Source organism: Labeo rohita, chromosome 15 (genome assembly GCF_022985175.1).
Source record: "Labeo rohita strain BAU-BD-2019 chromosome 15, IGBB_LRoh.1.0, whole genome shotgun sequence".
Classification (NCBI taxonomy): Eukaryota; Metazoa; Chordata; class Actinopteri; order Cypriniformes; family Cyprinidae; genus Labeo; species Labeo rohita.
Genome location: NC_066883.1, coordinates 20,642,272 through 20,664,782, shown reverse-complemented (window position 1 = coordinate 20,664,782; position 22,511 = coordinate 20,642,272). Strand labels below are relative to the sequence as shown.

Here is a 22,511-nt window from a genome sequence, read left to right as displayed (position 1 = left end):
TTCGCGGTGCTGCAGTGATCTATCACTCCACATTAAACACCACCGAAACCGCATTAATAAAATCCACAGAATTTGAAATCTGAAACTTCACATGAGAAGTAACAAAGCATAAAGCTTATTGCCGTTTATTGGATGGGAGGAGTGCTACAATGTTCTGTTCATTAACTGAAAACAGCCTAGACTAATCGATTCTTGGGATTTAATAATCAATATAGTTTCATAAATATCAGAATCAGTTAAAATCAAGAAATCAGTACTAAATAGCACTCATTTTAGCTAATTTTAGCTGTGTACACTTATAAAGCACATTTCCCAAGCATCATGGTCTATAAGAGTTGCTTATTAATAGTAGTTTAAGACAAACTTAACTATTTTTACTGCTTTATCGCACCTGGTGGATGAATCACATAGCAAGATCCTACCAAGTAGGGATACACGATATTGGATTTTTGCCGATGTCCGATATGCCGATATTTTTCAACTTATTTTGTCCAATAGCCGATGCCGATACTGATAAATTTCCTTTTGTTTGGAAACAACACCAAGTCTCTCCTGTGCAGAAATTATAAGCAAATAAATTATAATTTTTATATTAACAGTACATTAAAAATAATTATAATTAAACTATATATCAGTCACTCTTTTTTTTTTGTTTGTTTTTTTTTTTTTTTAGAAAATTGCGGTAACCTTTTCGTAAAAATTCTGAAAATCTTTTAGAGCTCATAATTTGTTAAAAAAATTGACTATTACACATTAACAAATAAATCAGTATATATTAAATTATTTAATTTACAAGTGTCATGTTTGTGAATTTTTTTTTTTTTCCCCCACGTACGCTATAGCTTCCGACCTTTAAATCAAAACATAGTCATGATTTTATGATATCAGTTACTGCTTTATTTATTCAGAAACAGTCTAAATGTCATTTGTCTATTTTACTTTCATTTTATTAGAAGTAGGCAAACAGCGCCCCCTATGGAATTAAAACTCCTTACCGAATGGGTATTAGGACCTGGGGGAGACTGACACTGCTGCCACTGCGCATGCTATTACTGTTTACTCTATCACACACAAATGCGTCATTCTGTACGTGCATTCTCAGATTAAATGCAGCGATCCAAAACAGTGAATCTAATCATCATTCAGGCAAAACTACTGACGTGACCTATTGACAAGACATATCGGCATAATTTTTTCATGTCGGTCCAATGTTATCATGCATCCCTACTACCAGCTACCAAGAATACCCTAGAAACCACATAGCAACATGCCAGCAGCTGCACACAATACCTTTGGTCAGTGAGTTTTGTAGTAGTTTCTTAACAATTGCAGATGTTGTAATTTATTAATACTCTAGCGAATTGGATCAAGTCTGACTCGCAACATTCCCTGTTTGTGGTGTATCTCTCTCCCTGTCCTCTTTCTGCTATCTATCAATAAAAGTGATTAAAGTCCAAAAGTTTACTTCAGTATTTCTCAAGATGTTCATGGCAGTGCAGCTCTGCATTTCAAAATCCTTGACATTGTGTGTCTCTACAGAAAGCTACGCTGATGGCCAACAGCCCCAGCAGCTGCCAGATGTTCTGCAAAGAAACTCCTCGCAGCCTGGAGCAGCAGCTGCAGGAACACAGGTACTACAGTTCACTTCGCTTTCCCTTAATGTCAAACTGCTGACCCGTCTATTAAACCCCTTGTGTTTTATCCGCAGGCTGCAACAGAAACGTCTGTATCTTCAGAAACAATCCCAAATGCAGGCCTACTTCAACCAGATGCACATTGTGGAGGACCCTTACGCTCCCTGTGCAACCATGGCCCACCAGGACTCACCTCAGCCACAGGGTTCGATAGCACCAGCACCTCAACACCCGCAGAGCCCCCAAGCCTCAGCTCAGTTTGCACACACACAGCCGCTTGGGCCCCTAATGGAGCCCAATCCAGAATCTCTGACGTATGAACCCTACCTGTGCAATTATGCTCAAATGCAGCCTCTGCCGCAAAGCTTCACCGCTCAGCTGCAACCCCACCAGCCCGAACCCCTCAACTACGCCTACCCAGCCTGCGACCCAAGCCACTCGGCCTCAGGAGAAGTACTGTACCCGGAGCAATACGACTATCCGCTTGATCCCGGGCAGCCGCCTCCATCCGCAGAGGCCGGCGCGGCTGGGTACGAAGGGCTGGCGTTGGCCGACCCGTTTCTGGACAGCGAAATGATGGAGACGGTGGACTCCCAGCACGGTTTCGTGCTGGTGAATTAAACCGAGACTCGAATAACCAGTATTACCTTGATTTCTGACTCACTACGGATGAATTGACGGATGAGATGACGTCACAGGGATGGATCGAGTTTTGTACGAGCTGTAATCTTTATACTTCACGAAACTCCTCCCTACCTCCCTCCTCGTTCTCCAGTGGTCCCACCTGCTGCTCTCTCACAATAGAGTGCCGGATGGCGTGGCGTTCGGGCCAGCCGCATCAGAGGCTCACCTCCTCTCGCCTCCGAAACCGACTGCAGGATAGGAGCTGCTCGCTACGCGCCGTATGTAGCACAAAGACAGCCTAGATCTGCAAAACGGAGCTTGCTCGACAGCACAATTAAATACTGACACGTACTGAACAAAATCACTCAAAGCGTCTGACTTTGATTATGAAAGACTAGTCATGCGGACTCAATAAGTGCAATGTTAGTTAAAAACACATGGCAATATCGAAGCAATACTGATTCATCTGGAACTGAAAAAATGAAGCCATACGTCAGAACTGCACCACCCCAAACTGCTATCACCAGATGTTTCTCAACGGCCAAAACCACAGATATTTGTGGACGAAGCTGTGATTTTGATCTTTTTTCACTGGATTCCCTCCTCACGCTCATCCTAAACATCCTTAAAATAACAACCTGTTCTCCTTGAACCGCAACAGTGTTATTTTGTTTGCTAATATCGCAGTTCCTCGGGATTGGCGCACTGCGAAAGATGAGTCATGACTCTCTTTGCATGGAGATGATTAATTAGGAGTGGTTTATAAGTCAGGTGACGTTCAAATGATTTAGAGAACTCTATTATTATTTTGGTGGTATTTACCCCTTCACACTAAAGAATACATCAGCATTCATGTTTAGTCACAAGACACTGGATAGTTCGGCCAATTCATCAGTCTTTGTTAGCAGCACTTAGTAAATCTGTTCTACTTGAAAAAACAAAAAACAAAAAAAAGACAAGTCTGTGACTAAACCCAGATATCAGATACTCGACAGAGAACGATCTTCACGCAAACTGATCATAACAGAACACGTATTAAGGCAGATCATATACTGGAGCACTTTGTCAAGGAAGCTAAAGGAAATGTAGCTGAGGAGACAGCAGATGGGTGAGGTGAACCTGTTCTGCTAGTTTCGTCAAATAAGAGACACGAAATTCATCTCTTTCCAATAACGTGCTCCCGCGAGCCAGCGCTCTCTCAAAGAAGGATGCAGAGGGAGCGCGACTTGGCGATTGTTTTGTGTAACGTAGGGGTTAGAAACGTTAAAAGTGCTTTCAAAATGCAACAAATTTTGTATTTAATGTGATAGTGTTCCGTGTGCCTTTTTCTTCTTTCTTTTAAGTTAAGATCTTAAGGATAGTTCACTTAAAAATGTACCTTCAGTCTTCATTTACTCTCCCTCATCTTGAGCCTAAGTTGGCCGACTTTTGTCTGTGAATACTTTTAAGCATTAAAAAAGAATGAGATGAGGGTGAGTAAATGATTTTTGGGTGAACTGTTCTTTAATCATTTTGTTTTATTCAGTTTGATTCTGTTGGTATTGTTACAGGACATGTGTAGACCCAGGTTTTACAATGGTACAAAACCAAAGTCCCCTCAGAAGTGTTCCTGTATAACCCCACCGTGTGGAGTTTGGAGCTTCTTGGTCAGCTTCGTAACAGTGCTGTTTTTTGTTTTTTGTTTTTTTTTGTCAATCAGTATATGCCGTTGAAAAGTATTAATAGCAATATTTCTTATGAATAGTTCAGAAAGAACAGATTAGTGAATGTGTTGCCATATATCATAATCACACCTCCTGCTGGCGAACACCATTCCTTAGACATCCTACAAATTCTGCATTTACCTTCATGGTTGTTGACCACACATAAGCTAATGTGCTGTTAAGATTAAAAAAGATTTATTGAAATAAAGTATTTTGTGTGTTTATTTTCTGGATCATGAAGTCTGCTTTTCCATTGTTTTCTATGGCCACTTTTACACAGCAGTAGAACACCGTTATGTTCACACAGACTTAAGTTATTAACAGGAGTGACAACCACAATTTTCATTACTCACAACCGCATTTCCGTTGTCTATAGAGGGTTTGCACTCACGTCACTTTTTGGTCAGTTAGCTACACTGTAAAAAATAAAAAACACAATTTGTTGAGTCAACTTAAAATAATTTGTTACCCTGCTGCCTTAAAATTTTAAGTTCAGTCAACTTAAATAAGTTTAGTCAACTTGAAATGTTAAGTTGTACTAAGTAACAACTTACATATTTGTGTTTGCTAAACTTAACAGATGGGTAAGTAACCCAGCTCCCTTAAAATTTTAAGTTGATTCAACTCAAATATCTAAGTTGTCACTATACTATAATTTAACATTTCAAGTTGAATAAAGGCAGCCAGGTTACAAATTATTTTAAGTTGACTCAACAAATTGTTTTTTTACAGTGTACCCGGATGCCATATTGGAGATACGCAGATGTAAACATCAGCAAAGATTGCCTGGTTCATGTGCTACTGAATACCTTGTTCTGCTAATTTATGCTGTCTAAACCACAAAAAGTTGCTTAATCATATAGAAAAGGACTTAGTAAGCAGGAAAGGGTTCAATATTTTGTCAAACTAATGTTAATAGGAAGTGAAGATACGTACGAGCAGAATTAATCAAAACATTAGCCTAATATTTCACCTACCTGACTGGAAATGATAAGAACGAACACGAATGTTGTCAAGATTCTTGCTCTGGAAATCCTGGTTCAGTTTGGCCAACCACAAACGCCTTTTGTTCCTCAGTTTTTTTGCACTCTAGTCCTTGATTTGTTTTAACTTTTGTCAGCCTATAGTACTCCAAATGTTTTTCCTGGTCTGACCTATTAGTACAGGACAAAACATGACAATAATTGACCATTTTCAGCAGGAATAAAACTTTTGCAAAAACTGAATTTAACGAAGGCTGTGAGGGATAGATTTACCGTCTTTACAATGTACTGTTTTCACACACTGTGATGGCGTTTTTAATGTGTGACCCTGAACCACAAAACCAGTCTTAGATAGCACGGGTATATTTGTAGCAATAGCTAAAAATACATTGTATGGGTCAAAATTATCGATTTTTCTTTTATGCCTAAAATCATTATGATAGTAAGTAAAGATCATGTTCCATGAAGATATTTTGGAAATTTCGTAAATATATCAAAACTTAATTTTTGATTAGCAATATGCATTGCTATGAACTGCATATGGCCAACTTTAAAGGCAATTTTCTCAATATTTAGATTTTATTTTATTTTATACAATTTTTATTTCTTTTTTGCACCCTCAGATTCCAGATTAGTATCAGATAGTTTCAAATATTGTCCTATCCTAACAAACCATACATCAAAAGCTTATTTATTCAGATGATGCATAAAAAAATTTACCCTTATGACTGGCTTTTTTGGTCGAAGGTCACACATGTACATTTCTAACATTATACTTTGTATTATATTACCTTTGCATCAAATTATATAGTTTAAGGTAGTTAACCGTGCTGTGAGGGTGTTCTAATACAGCAGCTGTGGGAGTGACAGCAAATTTGTTTGCACTACAAACCAGTGTTCATAATTAAGACACTACATATATAAATAATATGTCAAGGCACACCAATTTGCAATATCAAGCAGCAAAACGAACTGTTTTGTACAGCTAAAAATAGCTGGACATGAATGAAACAGGAAGCCAAACCCACTAAATTTACAAATAAGCCAGATAAGTCTGGTTCTGTTTCAACTTCCGCTTCTTAGAAACTAAGAAATGTGAAAAGGGTCCATGCCATTTACTGTATAAAGTTTCTAGATCACAACTTTAAAAACTTTAGTTTTTTTGTCAGCTGAACAATTGGTACAGCTACAATCCATTGAATACACTGTACTTCTATCCCTATATTTTTGACAGGAATTAAAACTTACAGGCTTGTTTTTATTCCTGTCAAAAATTAAATATGGCGATGCCCTGATGACGTTCTATGACATGACTCTTCCTTGACATGCACCAATGCAAGGGCTGGGCAACCTGTCATTCACATGAAAGCATATTGCAGCAATTATCAAACAACGATTAAATCAGTTCCCGATGGACAAAATCAAGTCCTGCCCTACATTTTTCGAAGCTGTTTTACTCAGATGTATCCCACAACAGAGAGGAAAAGTCACTTGCAATATGGTTCACACTGTTTTTTGAAGTTGAACTACCTTTAGCTTTACATTTTCAGAATGCAGTGTTACACACAAGTGGCCATGGACAGGCCATGTTTAGAAAGAAAAACAATGTAAAAGCAGTGTAATGAAAAAACAAACAGCCTCTTACAAACCCTTAAAATCATAGAAAGATTTCAGTGAATTCAGTTTTGGTGTGTAAAGGTGAGGTTGTGGGTTTAATTATGTGCATTTCTGTTTACCAAACTTTCGATACCCTATTTGAAGGTTTCAATTAATTTGTTCAGTAAAGTTCAGTAGAGCGTTTAGTGTTCATTCTCAAATGGAGCTTCCTCTTCTGCTGTGATTTTCACATGACCTCGTGCTCACTTGTTCTCATTCACACTTCCACGTACGTTCTCGCCCTCTCTCACTCTCATTCACTCATTCTGATCACATATGAGGCAAGAGCCCGATTTCCAGACAGCTCACCGCACAAGAATGCTCACAAATTACACAAGCGGAGAAACTGTTGTTTTTTCCACTGTTCTTGAAATCAACAACCACTAAATATTTCTCTTACCCAACTCAAATCAGATCGTTCTGTGGGCAAAAGGCTTTTCCAGCAGTTTGAAAAAGAAAAGTGCATTTCACACATGTTGCCTGCTCAGTGCAGTTCAGCTGTTCAATTTATTCTGTTTCAGTTAGTCATTACCTGGAATAATGAGAAAATGTAAAAAAAAAATCTATTTACTGCTCTACTTACAGTTGAGAGCAAAAGTTTACACCCCCCTTTCAGAATCTTCAAAATGTTTATTTTACCAAAATAAGAGGGATCATACATGTTATTTTTTATTTAGTACTGACCTGAATAAGATATTTCACACAGAAGATGTTTACATATAGTCCACAAGAGAAAATAATAGTTGAATTTATTAAAACGACTCTGTTCAAAAGTTTACATACGCTTGATTCAGCTGTTCAATTTATTCTGTTTCAGTTAGTCATTACCTGGAATAATGAGAAAGTGTAAAAACATCTATTTACTGCTCTACTTACAGCTGAGGTCAAAAGTTTACACCCCCCTTTCAGAATCTTCAAAATTTTTATTTATTTTACCAAAATAAGAGGGACCATACATGTTATTTTTTATATAGTACTGACCTGAATAAGATATTTAACATAGATGATGTTTACATATAGTCCACAAGAGAAAATAATAGTTGAATTTATTAAAACGACTTTGTTCAAAAGTTTACATACGCTTGATTCAGCTGTTCAATTTATCCTGTTTCAGTTAGTCATTACCTGGAATAATGAGAAAGTGTAAAAAAAAAAAAAAACTATTTACTGCTCTACTTACAGTTGTGGTCAAAAGTTTACACCCCCCTTTCAGAATCTTCAAAATGTTTATTTTACCAAAATAAGAGGGATCATTCATGTTATTTTTTATTTAGTACTGACCTGAATAAGATATTTCACATAGAAGATGTTTACATATAGTCCACAAGAAAAAATAATAGTTTAAATTATTAAAACGACTGTTCAAAAGTTTACACACGCTTGATTCTTAATACTGTGTTATTACCTGAATGATCCACAGCTGTTTCGTTTTTTTTAGTCTCTCAGTTGCCCTCAGTGTGAAAAGATGGATCACCAAGCAGTTTAACTATTCAGGACAAACAAGGAACTCATGAACAACTATCACTAAACAAAAAAACACAGTTGTGGATCATTCAGGTAACAACACAGTATTAAGAATCAAGCATGTGTAAACTTTTGAACAGGGTCATTTTTATAAATTCAACTATTATTTTCTCTTGTGGTCTATATGTAACTCTCATTTTACTGACGTCTTGCAATGGCAGCCAGGTTGACGGTGAAGTGGTGATAATCTTGAGAAGCTACGGTTGAGAAAAATGTGGTTAATGCAATAATAGTCCCATTGCTGTAGAATCCTATTATTATAGCATAATTAGGTGGTTACCGGACACCTTATTCCTCAGAGGAGCATCATGATTGGCATAGATTAATTTGGTCTGCTAAACTGGACAGAAACAACTAATCCAATGAGGTCAGTGATGGCTGACCTGTATATAAGCCTCAGGCACACAGTATAGTGTGCTAATATGGATGTGTTCATTTGAATGGGATTCATAATGGGATTTTAAAACTATACACACACACACACACACACACCCCAGTGATTAGATTGCAATGAATGATGTAACATAAAAACAACCTGCCCTTATTGAGTAAGATTAGTTTCCAACAGTAACCATGTTACGTAGTACTCCATCAGCGTCAAGTCAAATCCTCATGTTCTTGGAATCATGGTTTCATGGTGCATCTCTCATTAGACTGGAATTCTGAATTGCATCAGCCCACAGCAGTTTTTTCCCCTCACATTTGAACAAATATGATAGATCACTTTAGAATAACTAATATCATCTCAATTAACTGGTATAGCACTTACTAAAATCTAAGATCCTCCTATTATTAAGCTTCATATATATAAAATCATCATTTATTGGGTACTTTCAATTGGGAGGTGGCTGTCCCAAACCCTAACCCTTGAATATCAACTTATGGAAATAATATTTTTTGTATTTTTTCCATTGTTGTTTTTAAAAGTATCCTTTTGATTCTTTTAGAAAATACTTATTTGTAAATCTCATTCATACTTCATATCAAAAAAAGTGTCCCACATTTTCATGTAACTACCGCAACAGTGTATGTTTTAGTCCAGTTTTGACTGATTTTAACTACACCTATACATTTATGATCATGAAATATTCATGTGCGAGTAGATAGGTCCCATCATTTGAGGTAAATGTGTTCATAAGTCTGAAAAAATCTGTGACTTAACCAGTAAGGAACGTCATTACCGAACATTTTTTTTTTTTGCTAATAAGCACACTTTTTGGTAGTTATTCCATAACATTTAGTTTTCTAACTTTCTATCTTTCTAACATTTGGTGGAGTTTCAGTAGTGACATCTTTGTTTTTTGGGAGGCATTCCATAAATTTGTCACGGCCGAAACATGTCATCATTGTTTCGGTAGTGACAAAAGGGAACACAAAATTCTCATATTTGGGGAAAATAAACAAAATTTTAGTACATTTATGCTCATTTTTTTTGCATTTTAGTATGCAAGTTAAAATTCTGTTATGTGATGTGGTCACTGCCGAAAATGTGCAGTCACTATCGACACATGGGATGTTTTGTCAGAAATAAAGTATACTAAATTATCAACTAATTATCAAGATGTTATGATAGTTTTTGGTTCAATGTATATTCAAACGAATGAATCCTTAAGTTTAAATTCAGTATGATCAACTTTTGTTGTTGATTTACCTCTGAAAAATGTTAATGGAATAGCAAAAAATTATATTAACGGTTTTGATGTAAGCAAAATCTTAACAGGTCAACTTAATAGGTCAATATAACCCTTCTTTAAATTATATAATTAAATTATATATTACTGTGTTTCGGTACTGACAAATTTGGGGAAAGGACAAATATTCCTAAACTTTATTAAAATACAATATGAGAATTTACTGCACAATTACTAAAAATGTGTACCCTGGATATTATACAATTAAACATTTTTTGGAAAAGGCACTTTTTTTCCAACCATTTCTGCAGAATGGCCCGTATTTAGTATCAGAAATAACAATGGTGGAGGTACACAACAGAAGTTCTCCCAGGTAGACAGTTCTTGTAAAACCTTAAAGGAGAAGTCCACTTCCAGAACAAAGATTTACAGATCATGTACGCTCATCTTGTCTTGCTCTTCCTGAACTCGGTGTATTCTGGCTCAAGCCAGTTAGGGTATGTCAAAAAAAACATTTTCTGTGTCTGCATTTTCTTCCTCAACTTCAAAAATAATTTCAAAATCATCCTACATCACTGCAGAAGTTCCAACCCAGTCTTTGCAAAGTGAACGTAAAGAAGATCAAACACCCTTAACAAAAAAGGTAAAACAGCAATATAGGGCGATTTTGAAGTTGAGGGAGAACATGAGATGGGAGTTTTGTCATGAACCAGAAAAAAAACAGGTTCAAGCAGAGCCAGACAAGACGAGCGTCTGACATTAAAAAGTATATAAATTGTATTATTTTTATGAAAATAACCGATCGTTTCGCTAGATAAAACCCTTCCTCCTCGGCTGGGATCGTTTACAACTGCATTTGGGATCGTTTGAAGCCACATTTAAACTGCATTTTGGAAGTTCAAACTCGAGGCACCATATCAGTCCATTATATGGAGAAAAATGCAGAAATGTTTTCCTCAAAAAACAATTTCTTTATGACTAAAGAAAGAAAGACATGAAAATCTTGGATGACAAGGGGGTGAGTACATTATCTGTAAATTGTTGTTCTGAAAGTGGACTTCTTTAAAATTGCTGTAGCTTTCAATCTCAATACAACCGAGGTTAGTTGTCCTTAGTTGTCTGAGGTTAGATGGGCTTTGTGAGTTGGTTGCATTGTTTATAGTCTTCTGATAGAAGTAAAATTTAACATTAAATTGAACCCATGGTGAAAACAGCAAACAGAGATACACTTGACATTTTCTTAAACAAGCAATGTGTTAAAAAGCTAATAATGCATTATTGATGCAGGATGCCTGTCATTTTTAAGTAATGTCGAAGGGCTTGATTAGCTTGTTCGGGTACATTAAACCCGGCCTCACAATGGTATGCAGATTAAAATAAAACTGTAAAAACAAGTGTCATTTTAAGATAAGGGATGAGTCAAATATGAGACCTAGATTACATACAGTTCAGTTGACTCATAAATCAGGCTTTGTTTTTGTCTAATTAACACCACACAAAAGTCAAGTTTCATGACGTTAGAGCTCATCCAGTACTTGATGCCACAGATAGATGCAACAAGGAAGCTTTGTAGAAGTGGTGTCATCAGCATAATAGTGAAAGTTAAGATCAAGTTGATAGATGATATCAGCACAGAGAAACCAAAAAAAACCAAAAAAAAAAAAAAAAAAAAAAAAAAAAAGAAAAGAAAAATGGGCCAAGTACTGAACCTTGGGGAACACCTTGTGTAAGAGAAGAGAAATAGTACATTTGTACTTCCATTAAATAGCCATTTGAATGATGTAATAACACTGGAAACTTAACACAGCATTTTGGGAGTAGACAACTGCATCTCAGTGCCATCAGTCTTTGAATTTCCGCATGATGTTTAAACAAAGTGATTATTAGCCATCTTCATTGCAGCTGCCATTGCATAATCCTGCTTAAACACAACCAGAAACATCTGAAAACGATTGGCCATGATAACCCACACAGGAAGTACACAGACTTAACACTGATGAGAGCACAGAAGCATAGAACAGGGATGGTACACATACTGTCAAATGAAATTCCATGCACTACTTTTTGGATTTTCAAGGACTTCAATCAGAGATCTCACTTATGTACTAATAAAACAAAACTGCAAAAATAAAGCGTTTTGAAGCACATGCAAAGTATGCAATGATGTCAACAAACAGAGAAATAAAGCAACAGCAACAATTGTGATACCAGTTTTAAATACATATTATATACAACTGCATACATTAAAAACAAGGTGGGGACCTAATGGCAGACAACAGATATTTAATTGTTTGATCAAATTTATTGCTAGGGACAATTTAGTAGTGTCTAGATATATATAGGTACATGTCATAGCATCTCTACAAAATTCAACACCCTTGAAAATCATAGCAAGCGATGTCTGACTTTGAAAACTACAGTTCTCTCCTTAAATATGAAGAGACAGAATAATGAGTTCATCCAAATTTCACAAAAAACTTAGGTCAGAAATTGAAGGGAGTTGCTTTCTTTGTCACTCTTCTGAGGAAGATCCATTCACTTGCTGGCCAATGAACTACACAAGGACATTTTGATCAGATTTACTAATGTTCATCTGATCTCAATTAGGAAGTGACTTTTCCTTCTGTTTTAATGCTGTTTTCTTTGGATTGTTTGACTACTTGAAAGAGAATATAGGAAAATACAACAATTAGTTTTTCCTGCTAGCCAAATTTCACATACATAAACAAAAATCTCTAGTCTAAACCTCTCTTTTCTTTATTCAAAGTTAATCTAGAAGTATATGGAAACTAACTAATGGTAACAATTTTACACTACGGTTAATTTTCTTAAAGGATTTCTATTTGTGTATACTTTGATTCTTTTTTTTGTTTTATTTTCTGCTGTTTAATAAAAAAGTTAGAAAAAAGATTTGCAAACCCGCTCCGAAGTCCCGAACTGAATTAAATGTTGTTTCGCAAACCCGCTCCCGAACTGAATCAAATGATTTGCCAAACTGCACCAAAGTCCCGATCCGAATCAAATGATTTGCCATCCGAGCTCTGAAGTTCCGATCTGAACCAAAAGATTTGCAAACCCACACCAAAGTACTGATCAGATTCAAATGGTTTAATCAAAAATGATTTGCCATCCAAGCTGAATCAAATGATTTACGTTCCGATCCGAACTGAATCAAAATGAACCCGCTCCGAATTCCCAAACTGAATCAAATCATTCGCGAACCTGCACCAAAGTCCCGATCCGAATCAAATGATTTGCAAATGGTTTCCGAACGATTCACACTCTCTGAAAATGTCCCAAACTGAATCAAATGATTGGCAAACCCGCACTAAAGTCCTGATCTGAATCAAATGATTTACGATCCGTGCTCCGAAGTCCCGAACTGAATCAAATGTTTCATGAACCCGCTCCAAATTCCCAAACTGAATCAAATGATTGGCAAACCCACACTAAAGTCCTGATCTGAATCAAATGATTTAAGATCTGCACTCCAAATTCCCGAATTGAATCAAATTTTTCACGAACCCACACCAAAATCCTGATCAGAATCAAATGATTTGCCATACATTCTTCGAAGTTATGATCTGAAGCAAAAGATTCGCAAATCCACACAGAAGTTCTGATCTGAATCAAATGATCTCCACTCCGAAGCCCGGACCTGAATAATGATTCACGACCAATCATTTCAGATCAGGACGTGGAGCGCGAATCGCGAATCATTCTATTTGCAAAAAGATTCATGAACTCACTTCGAAGACCAGATCTAAATCAAATGATTCATGAGCTGCGATTTTAAGTCCCGATCTGAATCAAATGATTCGCGATACCCAAAGTTCGGATTTAAGTCAAATTATTTGTGAACCCCCAATCTAAAAAGTCCCAATCTAAACCAAAGATTTGTGATACGCAATCTGAATCAAATGATTTATGATACGCAATCTGAATCAAATGATTTGCGATACACAATTGAATTGGAGTACTTCGAAACGGTGAATCTATTTGCGACACAATCATTTAACTGATTTGGAGTTTCAGAAAGATCAATTTTACCCATCACAATATATGCTTTTTAAAATCAATACAAGCAATGCTGAAATTTAAAAATGGCTCTTTCAATTTGAACCATTTGAAATGAATGATTGAAGTCACAAGTTTTAATCAACTGGAGCGGAGTAATTCAGTTCAGCTGTTCTTCTTTTCACGTCTTCATCCGTTTACACGATAGCTCGCTAGTTTTATGACATTAACTGAAATAAGCAAAAAAAAAAAAGAAAGTATGATGTTTTTGAATTATTGAATTTTGTGTTGTGCTTATTGAAAAAAATTCAACACTTATTTCATAGATACATTTCTTTTAATAACTCAAGCAGTTTTCCAAGTACCTCTTCAGGAATATTGCTATTTTCAAGGGTTTTCCAGGCCTTACATTTCATAAAGTCAAATTCAAGTACTTCAACCACCCAGTAGTCGTTACTTGAACATTGACTTTCTTCAAGACAGAGGTCCACATCACTTTTAGTTCTGCTCTATCATACACTACATGGCCATTTATAAGAGTAATTGCTAAAGACATTAATTTGAGGTTTAGACAGCTCACTAATGGTCCATTGTCTCCACATTTAGGTTCAGGTTATGAGACGGTATTAAATACCCATGCAAACCACTGAGGTAAAGTCAGCCTGATCTATGACTACACGCCTGAAGAATTGTAAGGGTCCAAATTCAAATGATACAGGAGAGTTTGCTACCCTCGCTAAACAGTAAGAGTTTTTACAGCCTTTGAAATAAATCTGCTTAAATAAGACATCTGATACTTGGTCCAACACCACCAGTTCCTGCCAAATTCGGTGACGAAAACACGCAATCCAACGCTGTCGATAAGATCACTAGCCAGGTAACTGTAGAAAACGGTTCATCAGGAGACCAAAAACCTGATTCCACATGAATCTTTAAAATTCATATAGGATGACAAACTTCTAGCGGCGATATCTAACAGGTGTGACGCACACCCTGCTCCAGTTAAGAATTATGCAACGATTAGTCTGCGAGAGTACGTCAAAGGAAGACAACTGCCAGATACGTAGTTCAAATGACTTTATTTAGTCCCCAAAATACACCAATTTCCCAAAGGAGTTAAAAAACAAAAGCAAAACTACAAGTTCTCATGATATTGAGCATGAACAAAGGGTTTCCTCAGAATGGAATTGTTTGTAACAATGAATATTGCTGAATTACGTCCCACAAAAGACAATTTTCCTCCATACCAGCCCAGTGATAACATGCCTTCCACTTAAAGAGAAAAACATATATTGAAAAACTTACAAAATGTTAAACTGTACTAGAACTAGATTTCATTGGCACAAAAGTTCAATACAAGTTTATAAAGAAGGCTATTCAGAATCAAAAGAGTGCAAAACTGTGAAATAATGTTTTTCATACATGTATCCCGTGTTACAGCACAGCACGGTCCCTAGATGGAAAAAGCTCATGATAAAGATGTGACTTCATTTCTAGACAGGCCGCGACCTAACCATGCGCTCAGAACACTATCTGCCCTGTGCACACGAAGGACTCTGCGGTTAAACCTTGTGAGCACATGAGATTTTTTCCCTCTAGAGAGGGAACACATGTAAACAATGTGCTGTGCGCTAGCAAATCTACTAAAGCAAATAAACAGGCATTTCGCACCATCTGCTACTGGCAGGATGAGCTCCGGTCTAAGAAAAGCAAATGGCATGCTGAAGCAGGCATGTACCGATTACGATACGATCGCACTGGAATGGCTCATGGGGTGATGTTGTTTTGCGTAAATTGTACAAGCATGCAGAGCTTAACTGTGCTTGAGGTAAAACTTGAAAGATAGAAAGTCCATCCTTTGATCATTCAATATCTTTGAGAGTAAACAAAAACACACTGACGATACTTAATCATTCAAAACGAATAAATATAATGCAACAGGTCTTGTGTTGTCAGCTTTTCACTGGATGTGGTGAAGTCAGTCAAGCCAAGGCAAGAACTACGGAGAGAGTGAAAAACAGTATAGAGGAGAATGAAATCATGTTTCTGAGGAGATTTACGTTGGAAGGTTAAGGGATAATTTACTCACCCCCTTGTCATTCCAGATGTTCATGTCGTAAAGAAATTATGTTTTTTGAGGAAAACATTTCAGAATTTCTCTCCATATAGTGGATTTCTACAGTGCCTGCAAGTTTGAACTTTCAAAATGCAGCTTCAAAGTGCTCAAAGTCTTATCTAGCGAAATGATCGGTTTAAAAAAAAAAAATTATAATAATAATAATATACGATATACTTTTTAACCTCAAATGTTCGCACCAAAGTCCCAATCTGAATCAAATTATTCGCCATCTGCACTCTGAAGTTCCGATCTGAACCAATCATCTGTGCTCTGAAACCCTGATCTGAAAAATAATTCACAAGCCATCACAAGATTCGGAGCGTGAAGCACGAATCATTCTATTTGAGAAATGATTCACAAATTCGCTTCAAAGTTCTAATCTAAATCAAATGATTTGCGAACCCACTCCAAAGTCCCGATCTAAATCGAATGCAACAAACTTCCGATCTGAAGCGAATGATCTGCCATCCGTGCTCTGAAATCCCGAACTGAATCAAATGATTTGCGTACCCGCACCAAACTCCCGATCTGAATCGACTGATTTGCCATCCGCCATGATTCAAGAACCTGCTCTAAAGTCCCGTTCAAAATCAAATGATTTGTGACGCAAAATTCCATATGATTTGTGAACCCGCCCCAAAGTCCTGATCCAATTTATATACTTTTTAACCTCAAATGCTCGCACCAAAGTCCCAATCTAATTCAAATTATTCGCCATCCGCAATTCGAAGATCCAGTCTGAATTAAAAGATTCACAAATCCACACCGAAGTTCTGATCTGAAACAAATTATCTGTGCTCTGAAGCCCTGATCTGATTAATAATTCACGAGTCATCACTTTAGATAAAGATTCAGAGTGTGGATCACGAATCATTCTATTTGCAAAATGATTCACAAACCCGCTTCAAAGTCCTGATCTAAATCAAATGATATGCAAACCCACTCCAAAGTCCCGATCTAAATCAAACACACCAAACTCCCAATCTGAAGCGAATGATTTGCCATCCGCCATGATTCAAAATGCATTTAAACTGCATTTTGGAAGCTCAAACTCGGAGGCACCATAGAATTCCACTATATGGAGAGAAATCCTGAAATGTTTTCCTCAAAAAAAACAATTTCTTTACAAATGAGGAAAGAAAGACATGAATGTCTTGGATGACAAGGGGGTGAGTAAATTACCTGTAAATTTTTGTTCTGGAAGTGAACTTCTTTACAGAGATAAAGGGATACGTACCACTTATAGCCTCTAGAGCGAAGTACTTCACATCCATATCTTGGTCTGTTGCTAGTTTCTCCAGGACTGGTTTAACCTCGGCCTGCAAAGCACTGTTGGATATGTTACTGTTAGTATTGCTGGTTTTTTTGCTTATCCACCTTTTCTTCCCGTGGGCCATTTGTAAATTTTATGGGTCAGGCTTCCAGTCTCAAATGCGTCAAGCTATTTTTAGCTGTACAAAACAGCTCGCTTTGCTGCTTAATATTGCAAATTGGTGTCTCTTACCATATTATTTTAATGTATTATCTTAATTATGAACACTGGTTTGTAGTGCAGTTTTACCCGCGTTGTTATTCTTTTCGTTATTTCCCTATAGCAGGTAATGAACCGAAAGTCTCGCCCATAAACTTACTTCCGCGTTGAAGAATAAGGTGGATACCATCAAGAACAATAGGGTACATGCAGCGAATATTTAAACATACCTGCTGTCCAGAACTGGTCCAATCTTCTGTAAGCTCCTTGCCACGTTGAAGCGGACATTGGCCACCTGATCAGTGGACATCTTGAGGACCACAGGCAACATGTGCTTGGTGGTGATTTCCTGTCCACATACTTCAGACAGAGCCTGACCCAAAAAAAGATTAAAAAAAGGCTTTCAGTTATTCTTATTTTACAACATCGGATACTAATGGGAGAACATTTAGGTTTAAGAAACAGGGACTAGCCAGGGCATCCAAACTTACATTGATGCAGAAGAGAGTGGTCATCCTGTGCAGGTAGTTGGAATCATTGGCCATGCCGAGGACTTTGGGCACAATGGTGTTCTGGGCCCATTCTGCTCCAAACTTTTCCACCAGCTTCATGAGGTTGCAGGTGGCAGCCTCTCGGATGGCAAACACTGCAGAACAAGGCAAAGATGATAATGTTAACTCGCATGCTAATATGAATTCAGTTAGCCACTGAGATTTAGATACATGTAACCACAAATATTTCAAATTCACAACACCAGCACATGCAATCTAAAAAGAAAAACACTGTTCAGTATCCCCAACAAATAGTCACAGTCGGCACCAGCAGCCTTGTGGGCAACGCGCCGACATACAGAGCCATTGTGCTACGGGCATCCCGAGTTCGAATCCCAGCTGGAGGACTTTTACCGATCCTGCCCCCCCCTCTATAATAATAATAAAGGCAAAAATGCCAAAAATAAGTCTTAAATAAAAGGTAAAAATAAAATAAAATGTAGTCACTTAGAGAAAAGTGGAGAATGTATAAAAACAAAATTAAACATCTATCCATCTACCAATCTAATATATATAAAAATAAAACATTAAAAGAACATATACACTACCAGTCAAAAGTTTTTGAACAGTAAGATTTTATTTGCTTTTTTAAAGTCATCTGCATTTTTTTATCCAAAGTGCAGCAGAAACAGTAAAAATTTGAAATATTTCTACCATTTAAAATAACTTTTCTATTAAAATATATTTTAAAATGTAATTTATTCCTGTGATCAAAGCTAAATTTTCAGCATCATTATTCAGTGTCACGATCCTTCAAAAAACATTCTAATATGCTGATTTGCCGTTCAAGAAAAATTTGTATTTATTTATCAATATTTAAAACTATTTTTTTTTCCAGGATTATCATGAATAGAAAGATCCAAAGATCAGTATTAATTTGAAATTAATACCTTTTCTAACATTATAAACTATACCCATTTAACCTGAAAAAACAAAAAATGTACTCCGTTGTTTCCAACAAAATAATAATAATAAAAGCAATAATAAATGCTTTCTAAGCAGCAAACCAGAATATCAGAATAATTTCTGAAGGTTCATGTGACTGGAGTAATGATGTTAAAAATTCAGCTTTGAAATCATAGAAATAAATGACATTTTAAAATATGTTCAAATAGAAAACAGTTATTTTAAATATTTACAAATTTTACTGTTTTTGCAGAATTTTCAATCAAACAAATGCAGGCTTGGTGAGCAGAAAAGACATGTATATATATATATATATATATACACACACATATATATTAGTCCAAATTTTTAAATCCACTTCACAACTATACCACCATCAGTATCCAACAGAGGTCCGCCGTTCCGCTTGCTTTTCTCCTAAAAGATGACTTCATGAGAATTATGCACTTGTTTTGTAATATTTACTTTGCTAGTTTCAGCTTTCGGTTTGTTTGATCAGATTTCTGGCATGAGAGTTGGACCAAAGCGGGGTTAATCAACATTGTTTTGGAGCTCAGCATTACCTCCACAGATTACATTCCACCTGACTTCACAATAACTCAAATAGAGATCACAATCAAGCCATTTAACCCTTATTCTGGGAAGAGTAAGCATCTACAAACATCCTGTGAAATTGTCCATCACAAATCTACTAAACATCAGAGAGACGGCTCTTTTCAAATCAGCCTGATGATGACATAACCCCATTTTTCAAAAGACTGGGAATTTGCCTGAGACAATCCTATTTGAAGAGTTTAAAACTTAAGACAAAACCCTACACATAGCCCTCACAGAGCTCACGAAAAAAAATAAACTGCAGCACATCGGCCAAAATGTGATGAGCAGTTTCATGAAGTAGGTCGAGCTTTAAATGGCGATTATAAAACACATAAAATGAGACAATCCATTTGACACTGTGTACCTCTTGCAGATGTGCCTGTGTGTATTTGTCAGAAAGAGGAGTTCACATATACACATGACAGACAGCCGAGCACAGCGCCGCTTCGACTCCTGAGCTCTTATGTAAGAGGACAGCGCTGGCCCAGCAGCACAGGATATACAAGAACATTCCAGTGATGTAACCCATCTGGCCCTTTGTCTACAACTGTGTCAGAGTGTAATTGTGCGTCTGTGTGTGTGTGCACGGTCGAGATCCTTGCTGAAAATTACCGTGCAAAACACCTCAACAGCTGGATGCACTCAGCGCACGGTTCAAAGTGAGATCATAACTGTTCTGACAACCATTAAATTGAAGATTTACTAAGAGGCTCATCAATCTGAAACATTCATTACCACTGACACGCCAATCAAACCAAGATCAGCAGGCAGTTTAAAAGTCTCATCCGTTCAGCAAAAGTGGCGCCTACCAAGCTAGATATTAGACATTGTGAATTAATGTGCAGCAGCCATTACTCCAGGCTTTAGTGATCTTAAAGAAATCATTTAAATACATGGATTTAGAGCTACTTTTCAGAATTCTTTGAATTCAGAATCTTACTAACCCCAACCTGTAAAAGAGTAATGTGCATGTAATATTTTAATTACACAACAGTTTTTTCTGGCCCTTGAGTCTGACTGGCTGAGAGTAGTGCGATATTCTAGTGACAACAGCACTTCAACTGTTTCACCGTTTGTACTGTTCCGCTTGTGGTATTTCTCACATCAACTGTCATGGCGAATGCTTAAATCTGGTGTAAATGTATAAATAATATCGTTTTTGTCACAGAATGTAATTTTAAGAGAGTTTTTTTTTATAGGAATGTACTCATTTAGACTTTAAATATGTGGTTTGTTATAGGGTTACTTCACCACAAAATGAACATTTTGTCAATAATCACTATCACTTACCCCCATGTCGTTCCAAACTAATAAAAGCTTTGCTTGTCTTCAGAACACAATTTCAGATATTTTGGATGAAAACCGGTAGGGCTTTTGACTGTCCCATTGACTGCCAAGTAAATACCACTGTCAAGATCCAGAAAAGTATGAAAGACATCGTCAAAATAGTCCATCTGCCATCAGTGGTTCAATCTAAATTTTATAAAGCAAGGAGAATACTTTTTGTACGCAAAGAAAATAAAAATAACAACTTTACTCAACAATTCGTCTCATCTGCGTCACCGTAGCACCATTTTGGAGAATATACGCTGGACGCAAACCGTGTACGCTGTTCTGTCAGCCTCACCACATGGATACGCTGTTTTTGTTCGAATCAAAGCGTAAACAAACGTAGAAGACGTATTCTTGTAGTGCGGATATTCTCCAAAATGGTGCTATGGTGACGCAGATGAGACGAATTGTTGAATAAAGTTGTTATTTTTATTTTCTTTGCGTACAAAAAGTATTCTCGTAGCTTCATAAACTTCTGATTGAACCACTGATGGCATACTTTTCTGGGCCTTATCAGTGGTATTTACTTGGCATTCAATGGGACAGTCAAAAGCCTCCCGATTTTCATCCAAAATATCTTACATCGTGTTCTGAAGATGAACCAAGCTTTTATTAATTTGGAATGACATAGGTGTAAGTGATTAATGACAAAATTTTCATTTTGGGGTGGAGTAACCCTTTAATAAAGATAACGTTTATTTGAAAATTTGCTTTAATGTTTTTGGAGATGTGAGCTACTGGACGTCAGCAAACGTTCAACGCTCATTAACCATTCACCTCGGCCAGATCTTCTGGAATTTGCTGCTGGCTCTGATGCCTCTATAGTGGTTAGACGTGAGATATAATTCATTTTTGGTAAATCTAACGGATGGTCTTTGGTTTCAATCTATTACTTGTTCCAGGGCAAATTGGTTATAGTCTGCAAAATCATTATGTTTTATGTAAATTGAATGCTGTAAATTAGAACACTGCCTTTGTACTTTTGACTGAACTGCCTAGTAACTTTTATAATTGCTATTGTTGTTTATTAAATATTACTCAAATAATATTTTATATAACCTATAAAAATAGTACTTAACAGCATTTAGTATTGGGAAACTGTGTGTGTGTGTGTGTGTGTGTGTGTGTTCATGATTGTGATTTATATTACATGATTTTTACATAACAGTTTTAATGTTGTTAGCCATTTTCAATATTAGTCATAGTCTCAGTCTCATGTTAAATGTCCTCATCATATTTACTCAACCTTATCCTGTTTAGTTTTAGTCAAGTTTTAGTCAACTGAAAGTCTTAACATTTTAGTCTCGTTTTAGTCAAAGAAAACCTGAAGTATTTTAGTTTAGTTTTAGTCAATGAAAATTTAGTAATAGGATTATGTTTAATTAACCATTAATTAATTTTGGCAGCCATTTTTATTTAGTCTTAGACTTACTTATATGTACATTTTAGTCATCATATTTAGTCAACCTTGTCCTGTTTTTGTTTAGTCAAGTACTCTGTCTACATCACAATACTGGTAAAACAAACAAAAAATATTATAAGTGAAATTCCTAGTAGCAATTCCACTAATTCCAAACTGCAATAGCCCATGTTTCTCTATTAGCCTAAAACAACAGCGGTTGAATAAGTTTATTTATTCAGCAACCACAATCGCAAACAATATAGTCGAGATCTCATGACAGAACACAGACAGGCTGAATGGTGCTTTCATTTAGATCACTAAACTTGTTTGTCAGTGTTTTCAGATCATCATCGGCTGCGCT

General features: G+C 36.5%; 2 protein-coding genes across 2 annotated transcripts in view; one reads left to right on the top strand and one right to left on the bottom strand.

The window, feature by feature from the left end:
- The window catches only part of sik2b (salt-inducible kinase 2b), a 44,216-nt gene extending 40,697 nt beyond the window's left edge, over positions 1-3,519 (top strand). Inside the window, exons 14-15 of the mRNA XM_051128653.1 lie at positions 1,540-1,631; positions 1,709-3,519. Coding sequence (XP_050984610.1) covers positions 1,540-1,631; positions 1,709-2,255 — 639 coding nt within the window. The 3' untranslated portion in view covers positions 2,256-3,519. The remainder of the gene's footprint in view (positions 1-1,539; positions 1,632-1,708) is intronic.
- An 11,313-nt stretch (positions 3,520-14,832) lies between these two features.
- The window catches only part of ppp2r1bb (protein phosphatase 2, regulatory subunit A, beta b), a 21,484-nt gene continuing 13,805 nt past the window's right edge, over positions 14,833-22,511 (bottom strand). The window contains exons 12-15 of the mRNA XM_051128655.1: positions 17,854-18,008; positions 17,593-17,735; positions 17,129-17,220; positions 14,833-15,771 (exon numbers count right to left, since the gene is read on the bottom strand). Coding sequence (XP_050984612.1) covers positions 15,755-15,771; positions 17,129-17,220; positions 17,593-17,735; positions 17,854-18,008 — 407 coding nt within the window. The 3' untranslated portion in view covers positions 14,833-15,754. The remainder of the gene's footprint in view (positions 15,772-17,128; positions 17,221-17,592; positions 17,736-17,853; positions 18,009-22,511) is intronic.